General features: G+C 38.3%; 1 protein-coding gene across 1 annotated transcript in view; it reads left to right on the forward strand.

The window, feature by feature from the left end:
* The window catches only part of SEMA3C (semaphorin 3C), a 122,843-nt gene that overhangs the window by 73,995 nt on the left and 32,281 nt on the right, over nucleotides 1-16,567 (forward strand). The window contains exons 5-10 of the mRNA XM_061467313.1: nucleotides 2,815-2,934; nucleotides 6,628-6,718; nucleotides 10,551-10,670; nucleotides 12,207-12,349; nucleotides 14,423-14,537; nucleotides 15,693-15,762. Of these exons, the coding sequence (XP_061323297.1) occupies nucleotides 2,815-2,934; nucleotides 6,628-6,718; nucleotides 10,551-10,670; nucleotides 12,207-12,349; nucleotides 14,423-14,537; nucleotides 15,693-15,762 (659 nt within the window). The remainder of the gene's footprint in view (nucleotides 1-2,814; nucleotides 2,935-6,627; nucleotides 6,719-10,550; nucleotides 10,671-12,206; nucleotides 12,350-14,422; nucleotides 14,538-15,692; nucleotides 15,763-16,567) is intronic.

The raw sequence follows: 16,567 nt of genomic DNA on the forward strand, positions 1-16,567 counted from the left end.
TCTAGGGCAAAAATAGAAAAAATGCAGACATTCTAAGCAGCAAGTAGTACGCAAAATGCGTAATCCATAGGAAAAAAGCCTAAGACCCTACTAAGTACTGGATTCTCTGGAGGACTTTTAATCTCGGGTATTTAGTGGTGAGACTTTCCTAGCTTTTAATCATATTGAAGTACCTAAATGTTGCTGCATTAGCGGACAGATTTCTGGATAGAACCTGTGTTTTTTACAACAGTTTAATTGTGGGTACAGCTAATACCCTGTAACGTAGTTAAGCATATCTAGGTACATCAACTTTAACTGATTTTTTTTATCCCAGCTGTGCACTGCAGAAGAAAAGTTTCAAAAGAGGAAATAAAAAGGTATTGAGGAGCAGCTGCTGCTCTCACTAAAATCAGTGATGTATCTTATTGAAAGCTCCCTGAAGTATTGAGAAAAAGAGAAACCAATGCTAAATCACTGCTTGCAACTTAAAATATATAGTTTGTTTTAACAGCATTCTTGATAATATGGTAGAAGCAGAAAATTAATTCAGAAGAATTAAGCATTTCAAATTTAATAAAAAGTCGTGGTGGGGAGGAGAGGGATGGAATGCATGATAACATTTGGCCTACCAGAGAATAGTGATTATTATAGAGGAATACATATACTTGGAGAAGCCAGAAAAGGACTTAATGCAATCAATGAATTATTTTCCCAGGAGATTTGGAGGGTGGTTGTTTGCCCTACCACTAGACAAACATAGGTGTCTGACTTTGTCCTCTTTGGCTGCCTTTATTGTTACTGAGAAGAAATTGTCACCTCTAAATAGTATGTTCACTGGGCTAACTTAGGTGCTTACATTAGTACGACATCTATTTCTCTCCATTTACTGTGATGAGATCCTAGGGCATAGATGTCTGACTTTCAGGTTTCTACAGTAAGGGAGTTCCCCAGACACTGTTTTTTTGTATCAGCTCCAAGGGAAGCACCAGTCGTATGTGAATATCTACCTTTAAAAAATGACCATCCTAAAGACAACTATATCATGCCACCTCAGACCAGACTGATTTAAAAGGACAAAGCGCTCCAGTATCAAGGAAAGGGAAATAAACTAAGCATAGGTGCTCTTGAATGCATTCCTACAGAATATATTCTGAAGTAACAATTTCTTGCTTTGTTCAGTTGTGGAGTCACAGCACAGTACACAGATTAATCATGCAGCAAATGGCAAATGGAGTTCAGTGGTTCAATACTAGAGAGATGGGCAAAGGCTCGGAGATCATAAAATGGTCTTCCTGACGGAGAGGATTAAAATGAAAGAATATTGGTACTGAGTCAACTTGTGTTATTTGTCTGTAAATCACCAGTGAAGAGACATGAGGACACAGTATGTGTCAGATGGTTACCCAGAAAGCTGCCCTGAAAGAAGCATTCATATAACCACCCCTATGTTCTTGCCATAGACCCTTTGGAAAGCCATGACACAAAGCAGAGTAGCAAGTGCCAAGTACCAGTACTGTTCATGTAGACATTATTTCCTAGTCCTGATCCTGGAAGACTTTCATTCTGAGATTTCTCAGCATGAAATAAACCTTTATCTAGGAGTCTTTTAGATAAGTCTTGCTGCAGACAGCAAGAAAAGAAAGCAGTTTACACCCTGGCATATATAAGCTAGTGGTATACCTTCACCCATCCTTCTTCTCTTTCCACAGGAGTAGTGTGGCATTACTGCTGGGAAAAACATGCTAGCAGGACATTACTAAAGCCATCTTTGGGCCAAACTAAGACAGCTGGATATGAGAAAATGGAAATATTTAGGAACAGCCCTCAGCTTTAGAGAAACAATGTATTTTGACTGGGTTAAATGACTTTTCAAATATATCTAGAACTAACACTTAACTGAGGGCATGCAGTGTTCCCTGTAGAGAGACTCCTTCTATGAACTCTGAACTGCCTACAGTTATGCACTACTTTTCAGATGTAGTAAAGTACCAGCTCCTGCTGAACCAAAACTGTGAATGCCTTTAAATATAAATAAACTGTGCAGTCTGCTAAATTAACTCTACCGATTTTCAGGAGCATGACTGATGACACAGTTTCCAATCCTGTGCTCACAGAACACATGCAATTCTCAATGTCTGTGATGAAGGTTTGGGTGATTGAATATGAAGGCAGTTCTCGGATCACAGTAAGAAATTAACAGTTGATCATAGTCAAAAAAGGAAAGAGCAAGAGAAGAAAGGGGTATGCTTGAAGGAGAAAACTGTAAATGCTGTGGTATGAAATTGTGTGGCCATTAACATTCTGTTTTAGTTTTCATGTTGATTTGAAGATGTTACTGTTAATCTTCGGTATTAAGGAACAATTCACTTTAAATTTCCTTTGTGTTGTTCAGTGTTCTAAAATTTTGTAAAGGAATTGTTTATAAAAATAATGGGATCTAAGATTTGGGCTTGCTTTGCTTTTTAAGTGTCTCCAGCTATGATGAGAAAATTAGGGTGTAAAAGAGACTGTTCCTGCAAAGGCCCCGCTTCCTTCCATGCAAGATACAGAGAAGTCTGTGGATGAAAATTAAGTTGCTGTGTGGAAATGGGAATGTTACACACACTCCTTTGTAACTCCTCTATACTGTCTTATCAATGCCCAGTTCCCAGACTAGGCAAAATGGTGTGAAAAGAAAACAGAAGTCTACAGCTGTTCAAGCCTAGAGACTACCACACTCAGTAGCTGTTTTCATGATGCTTTTAAAATTATAAACCATGTCTATTCCCATAGCTCCCAGCATCCAACAACATTTGCCAATGTGAAATGATTTTTTTCCTGTATTCCCTGCAGCATGGCTGTGGAAATTTTGTGCGTGTGATACAGTCATACAATCGCACACACCTCTATGTGTGCGGCAGTGGCGCCTTCAGCCCAGTGTGTGTCTATGTCAACAGAGGACGCAGGTCAGAGGTAAGTCCTTTTGCATTTTATCCATCCATTTTGTGGTGCATCCTATCAGAGTTATGCAAAGCACAAAATGCAAAAATCACTGATCCACATAGGCTCCTTCATGCATGATAAATAGAAAAAGGGCAAAGATCCAGAGATTTCTGACCTGCTAGCAGCTAGAAGCAAGGCCATGATCAAAAAACATGCCTCAAATACAGCGGTTATCCAAAATTCCACAGTTGTACCAAATGGTAGGCTACATTTGATACTACTTTGACATTGTCTGGTGAATTCATTCCTGCTATTTGCTGGAAATATTGCCAGGAAATACTTGAAAAGAAATAGTCATTTAGATAAAAAGTAAAATATGCAGTCCGCTTTTAATAACTTCCATGTGTTACTGATTCCTGGGAGAAGTCCCTGAGTGGGCTAACTGCTCAGGTATGTGAAGGCTTGCTGGACTTCAGCTTGACACCCACTAGATGCAGTCCCAATACAGGTAACTCATCTGCTGCACAGGTTTTGCCCCATTAGATTCTGCTGGGGTAAAGTAATTTTCACCATCACAGTGTAAATCTTATTCTCTCTAGATGGGTCTCCAGTTTTGGGTTTTTTTCTTTATATTCAGTTTCACTGTGTATTTTAAGTGCACAAGTACCAGATGTTTCCAGAAGTATATTGTCCAAATTTCCTGATTTGAAAGTGAAATGTTTGTTTATGTGCAAATGTAATAGGTAATAAATTAAGCAACTAGAAGGAGAAAGAAAGGCACTTAACTGAGACCCAGAACCTCAGTAGCTTTTGGGTCAGATTAATGTCTGCAGGCACAGGGGTGCGCAGTATATTTTCCTGAACAATGTGGAAGCAGATGTTTTGGGAAGAAAGATCCGAGCATGCTACCTGGAGTTTTGCCATGCAAGGGCAGTTTTAAAAGCTGGGCTAGCTCCTAGGGAAGACACTGGGAAATTCATCACTATTTCATTGGGAGTGGGTTGGGAATTCTGGCCAAAACCCAACACAACACTACTGCAGAAGTTACTAGGGAGGTGATACATCATTGTTTCTCCAGGTAGGTGACTTTGGGTAGATCCCTACTTGGCATCAGCCTCCTTAATAGAGTGTGTAGTCTGAATCACTATACCTTTGCTCCTAATGAACAGACTAAAAGCAGAGTTTCATAGGCCTAGATTTAAAAGCATAAGCAAGCAGAACTGAATAAGCAAATCCATCCTTCTGATTAATAGACTATTCATTAATTTATTTGGATGTATTTTGAAACAGAGGTCAGCTTTCCTCAGCATCATCCTATTTCTTGACAAATTATTTAAAACATGGAAAGTGATCTCATTTGTGTCTAATTAATGCAATTTTCCTTTGTCAGCTTAAACAGTAGTACTGTAGCCCAAATCTCATTGTTTTATGGGTTTTGCAAATGAGATGGGGCGGGGGGAGAGGGAGGGCAGGAAACTCCACCTCCAGATGATGCAAGATGTTAAATTTCTTAAGTTAAAAATAAAGATACATGTCTTGGAAGAGCAGAACTGGCTTCACTTAGCCTGTCTGTATAGCTACATGCCTATGATCAATTGATTAAATAAACTGCTGTTTCAGACGTCTGGAGTCTGTCAGACACTTGACTGAAGGCATCGCATGCTCAAAGCTATTACTGTACAGGCCAACAATAGCATAACAGTTTAAAACCAAGCATTTCCTTCTGAACTCACTGCGTATATCAGTGCATGACTAATTAATAGGGTTGAATGAAGAACTATGTAGTACTTATGGGACTAGTGAGAATTCATTTTTTCTCTGCTTTTATCATTTCACCTTTAATTTAGTACAATTTTTCATGCACAGAAGGCTGGTTTTGCACGTGCAAAATGGGTATTTTAGAAATCACATCTGTTTTTCTCTAGAAGCTACAAAGCAGTCAGAGTCATATCCAACAATTGTAAGAACTGGGCCTGTTTTGCTCTTTTGTCTCCAGGTTTCCACATAATCTCACAGAAAAAGCGGTTTCATTGATGGGGCATTGAAACAGAGGTTAAAAAATAATTAATTTTCTTGCTTGGCACACTTGATGCTTTGGTCTTTAGTAATGACGGTTTTAGTCACCAAAATATATTCTAATGTTAAAGTAAATGCAAACAGAAGGAAAAGTAATCACTATGGGAATTAATTATAGTCTAAAAGGTAGTTTAATATATATGAAAATCAAGTGTAATCCTGGAGCTAGTTTAATAGTACAGTAATGGGCATTTTGAATTGGTAAACAGCGGTGTAATATAGTAAATATGGATTAACATCAAGCTGCACATTAATCTAGAAATAAAACAACAACAGCAAAAATAAAACCAAGATCACATTAGAAACTTCATGCTTATGTTTTAACATTCTTTAGAGAGCTTATGACTGGAACAGTAGATAAGATCTCTGTTATTAAATTAGGCAAAACAGAAGAGGGGGAAAAAAGATCAGGGGTAATGAATAAGAAAACTTCCTGCTGTAGCTTAGTATGTCAGGTTGGGGCAGTCTCTAACTTGCTGTCACCGTATGGCTGCTCAAGAGATCTATGTGGCATCCCTGTATTCCTGAGATATACATTAATTGTTAAAGCAAATATAAAGACTTTCTGCCTTTAGTCGAATAACTGATACATTGGCATCGACATCACAGAAGGCTTCTTTGGAAGTTTTGTCAGTGTCTTGGGTTTTCTGTCAAAAAATCAATATTTTAAGTTTGGATGGTTGAGTTTGTTTTTTGTTTTTGCAATTTTGTCTTTTGGCTTTTCATTAAAGATGAGAAGTTTGCTATAGGAAGCTAGGAACAAGTCATTTGTTTGGTATACAGTGATATGTGAGTTGGTGTACTATGGATCAATGTCTCTGCCATAACTGACCACTGTTTTTAAGTAATAGACTTGAACCAGAGTCACTTCTTGCTCTTCAGTATTACTAGGAACAAAGAAATGAAGGGGTACACCGAGATGGGCAAGTTTTCTAAAGATATTCAGACTGTTTGTATTTCAGGCTGTAGTCCACGTTGTTTCTACTTTGCCAAATGGATTTCCAATTTATAAATCAGATAAAATATAAACAAATCCCCATACCAAGATTCTTAAGCAACAAAGAAATTCCAAGCTATTTCAGGCTTGATAGATCATCTATCACTTGATGGATCTTGGGCTGTACACAAAATATAAGAGATGGTATTGAAGAAAATAACTATGATCTAGGGTATTTTCGGAGATCTGATAGCTCAGTAAAGAACAAACTAAATTACAGTTGTCAGAAGAGATTTTTATTTAATATATTTTATTGTTCTAGTACCTTTATTAAAATGTCCTAGACTAGGATAAAGTATCACTGTGTTTTCAGCAAATAATTGATAAATAACTTCAAAATCACAGAAGTAATCTCCACAAACGTTATTGCAGAGACCAGTGAACTTCTCCAAAGCATAACTGAGCTAGAGGGGAAAATTCTTTATTTCAGTGTCTTGAATTTATAACAAAAGTCTTGGAAAACAACTGGGTAGCAATGAAAAGGTTGTCTTAAAAAGATGATGAAATCCTGAGTAGGAAAGCTAAACTGATGATAGTACAATAAAAGTGCCCGGCAGTGCTGAACATTAATAATGCTGGAAACAGCCAAGCATAAAAACCACATCTGATGGTTTCTGAAATGAGAAGTGACACACAAATCTACTTTGCAGGAACAAGTCTTCAAGATCGACTCCAAGTGTGAATCAGGGAAGGGACGCTGTTCTTTCAACCCTAATGTGAACACGGTGTCTGTTATGATCAGTAAGTAAAAATACTCCAAGTTGCTGATGTCTAAACCCATATGATCATGCATGGTGTGGATTAATGGGATATTTGAAATGAGCTGGACACAGAATTCAGCCTGCAAGAAGCAGTACTTGTGTCTGGCTGATGGCACGAGGATTTCATCCATCCTTGTTCCAAGGTTTGCATGAAGCTAAAGGTGAGTATACAAATGAAACGCAGAAAGAATCTTGTTGGGAGAGAGAGAAACAGAAAACAAAAGACTGTGCCTTTTCCAGCTTACACATTTTTTCCCAGGATTGGTTTCAACTATACATTACCCTGTCTAGCATTTTATGTTTGAACAGTTTCTGACCTTGTTCATCCTAGACAGCACTTGTGTCTCATTTAATTATTTGTAGAATCTCAGAGTAGCCAGGGAAAGAAAGCCTGAAGACTCTAGTTACTTTGAATTTCATTTTTGTTGTCATCTCTGCTGTAGAGCCCACCAGCTATTGCAAGGCTCTTCATTCTTCAATTGGCTTTAAACCCAAGCAGTTTTGCAAATTTCTTCCATTTGAAAGGCCAGAAAATGATACTCTTGTGAATTGATGGTGACTAGAGTCAGTGACTATGACAAAGAATTACTGCAGTGCCTATTGCACACCTAACTGAAGACTCAAAGGGCGCATATGCTTTGTGCAACCTAAGTCATCAGTAAAACACTGTTTGTTTGTTTGTTTGTTTTCCAGAGAGGAGATACATTAAATATACTTAGTTTAACCCAACCTTTCACATTTGTAGTATGTTCACAGACTTCTAGTGACCAAAGCCATGTTTTTAAAACATGTGCCTAATCCTTCCTGTGTTTTTTGGCGATGAAGGGAACAGCAGTTGAAGAGATTTTTCAGGTTTCCTGAGTAGATAAAGCTTAGTACACAGGTACTGCATATTTCACCCCAGGTTTGCAAGGGAACAATGCATGGTGTTTCTGCCTTTCAGCTTCCACTGAAGTTGATGGCAGCTACATATTGTGCTAGATACTTCCTTTAAAGTTTGAGTTTTAAGTCATGGAGCTTAAGGGAAGTGTCACATAGCTTGTCCTTCATGGTCTGTTTGAAATACAAATTATTTTTTTATTGTTACTATTCCTTATTGCAAATATATTTAGTGAAAATGACAGGTAATTTGATTCAGAGGTATGAACTGAAGCATCTATATAAGACAGGTAAATACTACCTAGATACCTCTCTGAACCTTGGCTGCACTTATGTCTCTATCTCATCAGTGATCTATGGTCAGTGTTTATAGATACTCACTGCATAAAGAAAATGCTTATTCAAAGTCAGTGATGGATAAATCCACTGCTGCTCACTGCTGTTCTGGTATTATTAAATGAATCAGCTGGCACTAAAAAGTAAGGTTTCCTTTCCTTGTTCCTTCTGGATTTTATAAAACACCATAAAGGTACATTGTTTCTGAATTGTTATATATATAGTAAGCTGACTTTTTTTCTGCAGTGGATCTCTGCAAGCTTTGTTCATCTTAGTGGACTTTATGTTATCTTTCTCAATGTCTCAGTTATGTGACTGAAGAGACCTTCCTTAGTGATTGACTTATCTTTCATGACATAGTTCATCTACAAAGTTTAAATTATTCCACAAAGGTCACATTCCTTTTCCAAAGAGTCACACAGATTGGGTTTTATACTTTCTCCCTCTTACTACACAGTCCAGTCACTTCAAAAACTTCACGCTTGAATGAATTTAGCCTCAATATCCATGCCAGAAGGGGGAAGATTTTGTAAGTCGCATCTTGAGTTATGATGAGAGGACCCAAGCCCATATACTGGACTCTTCTTTGAGCATTCCTCTGCAGGAGGAATTCCTTCCCCTCGCTTCAGAAGATGGGAAATACTGCTAGACCAGATAATTCTTCCACAACAAAAGAACCAGTTTTAAATATAGATAGATTTTCGTGACAGTTTTGGGCATCACCAGCCTAGAATGCAGCAGGAAAGCTGATTCACCCTTCAGAGGAAAGTGATGCTATAAAAATAAATTCAAACCTGGTGTAGCTTACCACTGGACAAAGCACCTTTACATCAAAGCAATGAAAAATGCGCTTTGAAGAAGCTTGTCATAACTAATGCGCAGAATGCATGTCTCTTTCCCCACCAAGACTCTGAGATATTTATAAAAGCAGACATACCTCATCAATTCAGTAATTTCCCCCCAGTAACAAAGAGAAGTAGTGTGAACTAGTGTGCTGTGCAGACCAAGTGCTGCCCAGAGTTTAAGAATTTAACCAAAAGGAAGTGAAGCTGACAGTTATCATCTGATGTGTGATTAGCAAGCAGACACTAGGGATGCTTAAGACATAACTAATAAAGTTGATATGTAATAGGATTAAAATTACATAGTGTAGTGCAGTTGTTAAAGTGTGTGTGCATGTGGATGCGCAGGGCTGTACATAATGTTTAGTGAGAAGCATAAGCCTTATCTCTCTCAAGCAGTTTATTTCATAATAAGAATAAAGCTCTGACAGATTGAAGTGATGAGACAAATATACAAAATCAGTAATAAATCAATATAGGTCTAACATCATTCCATCAAGACATGCTCAGGAAGTAAATGCTTCACAAACATGCAGTGAAAGCTTTGTTTAAATCCCCTGTGTATGAATCTTGTCATCACTGGGAGAGTTGAGAGCAGAAGAGTGGCTGCAGGGGTTCAGTTCAGGCTCTAGCCAACAGCAGAAAAACAAAATCTCTAGAGTTTTAATTCTCTTATGAGCCAATAGTCTTCCATACTGATGCACACACACAGAGAGCATAAAAACAGCCTCAAGCGCTTCTGAACCTGTGCCTCTTGCCAGCTTGACCACACTCTCTGTGTAGTCCAGAAATTCAGACAAAAACATCAATCAAAGGACCCAGCTGTACTGGAATGTATTCAGCCACCACTCCCACTCTGAGATTTAGAGTTTATTTTAGCTACTGTTTTCTACTCTGGGGTTTCATTGTCATTAGTCAGTAGAAATTGCTTGGTTATTTACTGAGTAGAAAATGATAGTATATGTAGTTATGATTATAATTATGTATAGGAATATTTATGCACACAAATACAGATATGCATCCTAACTGATGGACTGAGTTTTCAGCCCTGCACAAGGAGCAAAAGTTCATGGTTCTGCTCACGTAAGAGTTGCGTGTCTAATTCTGTTCAAACATAATGACCCTATACTTAGAATCAAGCACATAAAAGGGGACAACTGTTGCTTCATCTTACTCAGAGTAAAGTTCAATAATATGATTGTCTGGCCTCTGCAATACTGAAGTCAGCTTGAGGCTGGCTGGGGCAGCCTTGACAATACTGTTGGTAAAAACTGCCACTGACTTATTGACTGCAATAGATGTTGTGCCAGTTTACACCAGCAGTAAATTCAGCCCAGTCATTTTCTCTACTTCCATAACAAAAAAAAAAAGCTTTTTGAAGTATGTACTTAAAAAGTTGAACGTGATTCTGTTTGATAACACTAGGCCGATTTTCCAGTGATCCTTTTCAGTGAAAGCTGAGCAGCCAAACTTCATATCAAAGAAAGGTTCACCACATATGCAGCTCTGCTGCTGCATTTAATTATGCAGGTCCCTAAAGTCTTTAAGACAAATCTGATGATTCTTGTGCATTCTAGATTGTGTCTTTGTAAATCAGAGGGAACTCCCATTCCCATGACCCAAAACTTATCTGTATGCACTCCTGTGTAAATAAAGGGCTGACGAATTTAAAATAAAAATAGATCTGTAAATATGGTTTTCCCAAAAGCCATAGCAATGCGTTTACTTTTTCCCTTCCGTTTCAATTCTTTGCAGATGAGGAGCTTTTCTCAGGAATGTATATTGATTTCATGGGGACGGATGCGGCCATTTTTCGGAGTCTGACCAGGAGGAATGCAGTGCGAACTGACCAGCACAACTCCAAGTGGCTGAGTGGTGAGATCCTTTGTTTTACCAGACCTTTTAATGGGTTTCACAGAGATCCTGCTCTGTTTTCTTTAAAACAAAAGGCTTGTCTTTTACAGAGCTTTTCTCTGAATTTAATTTATGAAGTTGAACCATAAAGAAATGTGTGTAAATACATTGTAGGCAATTCACAGATGTAAAGGGTTTACTGCATGAGCTAAGCCCTTAAGCCACATCAACTGATGGCTTTTTTGCATTAAGGTTCAACCAAACTGCAATGGCACTTGTCAAATGGCAAGTGGTCACACAGTCTGACTTCTGGGGAAGTGCCTTCTCTACCCGTAATGCATCAAATACTGCCTTAAATTAAATGCATGATTCTAGGACTCAATTCAGACTGACATACCTCAGAAGACTCACCACCACTTGCATTCAAAATGTGTGCAGCAGTGCTCTGGGAGGTGTGTGCAATGCCACATAGGTGGGCTTGCCAGGTTAGGGCTCGGGGCTTAGCAGGAGATGAAATGCGGGACTGAAATGCTTTGCAGGAAAACGCACAAAAGCCCTGAGTGGTGTAAACCTGCCAGTGTAGGAATCTGGTTCTCCTCTTGCCAGTGAGGCTGGCATATGCCTGGAGGCATCACTGCAATCCCTCTTAAACATTTATCCTCACATGCTCCTATTTACGCATGTTTGGTACGGGATGCTCTTAGTGGGCCAAACCACTTGCAGCTCAGTGTAGTGAAGGGAAGATTTTGTTCTGCTGTTGCCATTGAGAATGGGCAATGTGAAAAGAAAAATCCTGGAGTCTTACTGAGTTTTCTGTCAGACATCCATCCTTTCTATCGGGTTATTTCAAGATTTTTACTGGATTTCAACCAATCAAGCAATCTTGCATGATAATTAGAAGTTATAGCCTTCATGCAGGAAGATGGTCCACTTCATTCAGACAAAGAAGGACTTTTCCACTGTCCATTATGTGCTTGCTGTTAAGGATATAAATTATTTTGCTTTCTCTTTAGTGCTTCTTTGCTGTATTATGCATGTACACTTTGCTATGTTTATTGACCTCTGTCAGGAACTCAAATGCAGTTCAAGCATTTGTCTACCCTGCTTCTCTTTTCCGTGTTGTTTTCCTCTCTTACTTATCTATTTTATTTGTTCTTTTTCCAATGAGTCTTTTTAACAGTTTAATTTTATATTTTGCCTCAATGAGGCTTTTCTTCAGTGCCCCTTATGACATACTGATTCTTGCCTCTTCTTTCTCCAAGTCTTTGAATCTCTGCAGTAATCCAATACTTCTGCTTCTGCATTTGAATCACTTTTCTAAAATCTTCTGTGAGATAAAATGCAAGGATGCAAAAACTGAAGGTCTAACAGCAAGAAGCCATTTACCTGGTGTTATCTGGTGTATATCAACATAAGGCTAGAGCAGTACTGGCACAGCAGTATCCCTATATGCATTACATGATGTTTCCTTGAAGCAGTCACTAACTGTCAAATCATTAATTGCTTATACTGATACATCTTTTGGTTTCATCTTTTTGGTATACTGTTTCATTTCAGAGCCTATTTTTGTGGATGCTCATGTTATCCCAGATGGCACTGACCCCAATGATGCCAAGATCTACTTCTTCTTCAAAGAGAAACTCACAGACAACAGTGGCAGCACAAAGCAAATTCATTCCATGATTGCAAGAATATGCCCAGTAAGAACTATTCTGTTTGACAGGTTGTTGGACAAGCTGCTAGTGTGACATGATAAGCTAAAACACTAAATGATTGAAAGGCCTTTGATTTATATTCAAAACAAATTTCCTGTTTCAGCTTCCACATTCATAATTAAGAAGAGCTGTTACTGAGCACATAGCTAGGGTCCGAACATGTTATATATTCTGGCTATGCCTATAATGATACGGACTTCTAGATTTGTGTATTTCTCTGTGTCAGAATAGTTACCAGTGTTGAATTTCCAAACTTTTGTCCTTTTCCCAAATGAGGTACATTATTCGCTCAGGAAAAATGAACTATAAGACAGCGAAGTCTTTCACAAACACACAAACACACACATAAACACACACATAGACACACACACTCAAAATCTTTGAAACACATTGGGAATACCGGAGCCAACTTTTAAATGGGTTAATTTAACTTTCAGTTATTGTTTTCATTTTTACAATACCTGTCCTTTCTGAGTTCTTGCACTGATGTATGTGTCAGTCTAATCTAAAAAATGTGCACAGGAATATTAAATTCAGGAGTTATGGCTACTCCTGTGCTGTAATTAATTTACAGTAACAGCTCTCATTGTCTCTACTTCCTTTTTCATACCTCTAGTCAACTGTAGATGAGAAATTATTGAAGCAGCTCTTAACGTCTCTGGTGGAATGGATATTTTTTTAAGGAGAGAAAAATTGTAAATGCACAATTATTGCTAGACTTTTCATTCCTTCTTTTGAAAAGGCTCAGGAGGATAATCGTGAGGGTTTGTGTAATCTCTGTCTTTAATCTGAGTCTTCTTTAGAACTTGGTGCTCTGTGATGTTGTTGTGTATGGGTAGGAGGGCATCTTTGGGATTGTGTTGAACACTTCGTCTGTCAATATGATGAGGCATGTGATTTCTTTATAATCCCCATTTTCTATATTTTTGTGAGGGTGCCTAAAGGCCTTTTTGGGTATTTCGTAAGAAGACATTTCATGCAATTATAGCTGTATTTGTTATTGTTACTGTTGTAATGAAGCCCAGATGATTTCTGAAAGGCCTCAGCCTGTTTAGACTTACACTGAAGTCAGTGTCAAGATCCCAAAGGCAATGAAAAGAAGTCTGAGTCAGGCATATTTGTATACTTGTATGCCATCATATTCATATATCAACGCCTTTGAGACTGGCCAAATATATTTGTACAATGGTGCCAAGAAAGGCCCCCAAAAGACTCCTTATAGGTCACCCAAAAAATTGGATTACAAACTCCAAGAGCACCAATGAGGCATGGACAGCATTTCAATGAAACCACATTTGTCTAGCTTCTGAGTTTCCTCATTTGACTGCTGAATGCCGTAGGTAAGAGCAGTATCTTCCAAACTGCCTAGCACAATGCCACACAACAAAAGGGAAAAAGGAAACTTAGAAATCAGGAAGGAGCTATCCCCTCTGTGCTGCACCATCTGGTTTAGCAGTAACAGTTTCCACCTTGCAATGGAGAGAGATGGGAAGATCCTAGAGTGAACTGTGACCAAGCCAGCTCTGGACCAAGCTAGCAGGACTTCCAGCAGTGCAAAACTAGTCTGAGCCACATTAGCCATCATTGCTGAATTTAGTGCAGAGCATCCACCTCACGGACCAGCGTGGCTTAATACATCAGATGGGACGACACTGCTGTCACAACTGGAAGACACATCTCTCCATAGGATTATTAGAACTTTTAGAGATAAAATGGACTTCTCCACACTAGGTGACAGTGAGTGATACAGACCTCCACAGTCCTTCCCAGTCATACCTACCTACAGACACTGCTGCTGCACAAAATCTACTGCCCGACCCTCCCAAGACTGCTATGCCAGCACAGAAACTCTGCTCAAAAAGCCCGGTTCTTGCTCTTCCTGTATCTGGGGTGTTTGGATGAAGGGATTTGGTTTAGGCCTATCTATTTTTTATAATTTAATTTCCCAGCATAATTGTCTACTGATGAGTCAAATTAAGCTGAGGAAAATGTGTAAAAGCCCAGTAAAACGCGAGCTGTGTTGTATGTTTTTTTTCTGAAAATACTATTCCTTTCCAGAATGACACAGGAGGTCAGCGTAGCCTCGTGAACAAGTGGACAACATTCTTGAAAGCAAGACTTGTGTGCTCAGTAATGGATGAAGATGGAACAGAAACGTATTTTGATGAGTTAGGTATGGCAATAAAATCCCTTAAAAGTTTTATCTATATCTCGCACTCTGTGCATATTTAATTACTGAAGTTCACACAGCTCCTTAGTCGGGTTGTTGATGGTGAAATTTTGGCTCTAGAAATTCATGATGAAATTCCCTTTGCAGTTTTAAGACAGGAAATGTAAAAATCCTTATAAATCTCTTTGGGTAATAATCGTTAACTTTGAAATAAAAGTAATTAATCTTGACTATGCAAAGGAATTATAAAGAATTAATGTTAGGAAGGGAACGTGAGGGAAGTCTATTGTTATTTTGCTCTTAGTTAAGACTGTGATAGAGGTTTTTTAACATGCGTCTTCTTGAAACTGTTTCTTATACCACTGTGTAACACACAGCTTTTCTACAATACAGTTTTTCTTTTTTGATCACTGGGTAGAGGACTCAATAGTTCAAAATAATACTGATACATGCTAATAAATTGTTTTCCTGACACCAGCAATAGTACTGTGAATAAATACAGTTTCTCAGGATTCATTCAGGCACTTAGATTTTCAGTTCACCATGTGAAACACTGCGGATATCCAGTGAATGATCCATGCAGCAGACACAATGGTGGCAAATTCAGTTCAGTGAGTAGGTAAGATTTTGCGTAGTGCAGTCAGTAAATCCCTACACAGTGGGAGCTGGGAGGTTTACATCTCTCAGTGTCTTCACTGCAAAGCTGTGTGTCATTCATATCATGTTGAAAATGAGTTAGTGAGGGCATCTGGAGTGTGTACTGGACAATAAAACGCCTAATTGTCCTGCTTTGGATTAAATCAATAGGAACTCTTCATCTTTGACCTACTGCAACTTAAAGGTTTGCCTACTGTTAAACAACCTGCTGAAACAAGATCCAGCTGAGAGAAATGTGTGACATGGATCCTCAACATATTTGAAAATCTTTGCCTTCTGTCTTCATAAGGCTAGATGGCATGGAACTAATCTCCAAATCTGCTTCTGAATGTTCAAATGCTAGATATATACATAGGTCCATTCATACAAGTCGGCTTTTCCCCATTCAAGTCAGAGACAAAACTACTGTTGACTTTAGCAGCAAAAAAGTCATAAATTAAAATGGAAAATAAAGGTTTTATTAGTATTCAAACCTTTTTATTTTCCTTTTCTTTCTTACAGAGGATGTGTTTCTTCTAGAGACTGATAACCCCAGAACAACACTTGTGTATGGAATTTTTACAACATCAAGGTAACTGGGGAGATTCTGAAAAGGATTACCTTTCTGAAGTGCCCAGTTTTCTATATGAAAACTGAAAGTGATGGTTTGTGAGGCTGTGCTGTGCAATTTTGTATGTCTGTTGTGGCCATCGTTCACATGCAGGAGTAAGAGTCTCAGTATCACTACTCTTGGTATCGATGTGCCCATGATCAGTCTGTAGTATTCACTTACTATCCAGTTTAGAAAGCATTCAGTGAGCTCCCAACGACAGTGGAAGTACTAGCTATGACTTACTGTGATGAAACTCTCCACAAAGATAGACCAACAGGTGGAGCAACAGATTGTGCCATCCCTAATCTCTTCCTTTTGTCACTTTTCTCTGTAGTGTACAGAGTAGAAATAGTTGCAGCTTGCTGATTTCTGATATCCTGTATTATTTAGCTGTTATTACCTTCAAAAAAGTTTTCTGCTTTTTTTTGTTTGATCAAATTAGCAAATTATTTAACTTATTACTAATAATTCCTGAAATGATAATTTCTACTGAAAATTCTTTAATGAAAAAATATTTTTTTCCTGAAATGCTTTTCTGTCTTCTTTTCATGTGGATCCAGGGATCTGCTGTCCCAAATATGTGAATATGATATTATGATGTTTCATTGGGAGAAAAAGAATCCCATCACTTGTAAACGTTTGGTGCTGTCTATATTTTATGCTTCCTACTACACAAAAGGAGAAAATGCTGAGATTATGTTTAGCAGTAAAACCACACTTATGATTAGGTTGTGGATGCAACATGCTTGAACTAGAAACACTTTTACCTAATCCTTCTGGTATT

This window comes from Pezoporus flaviventris, unplaced genomic scaffold (assembly GCF_033815535.1).
Source record: "Pezoporus flaviventris isolate CSIRO_AGI_PZ_B2104156 unplaced genomic scaffold, CSIRO_AGI_Pfla_v1 ptg000045l, whole genome shotgun sequence".
Taxonomy (NCBI): domain Eukaryota; kingdom Metazoa; phylum Chordata; class Aves; order Psittaciformes; family Psittacidae; genus Pezoporus; species Pezoporus flaviventris.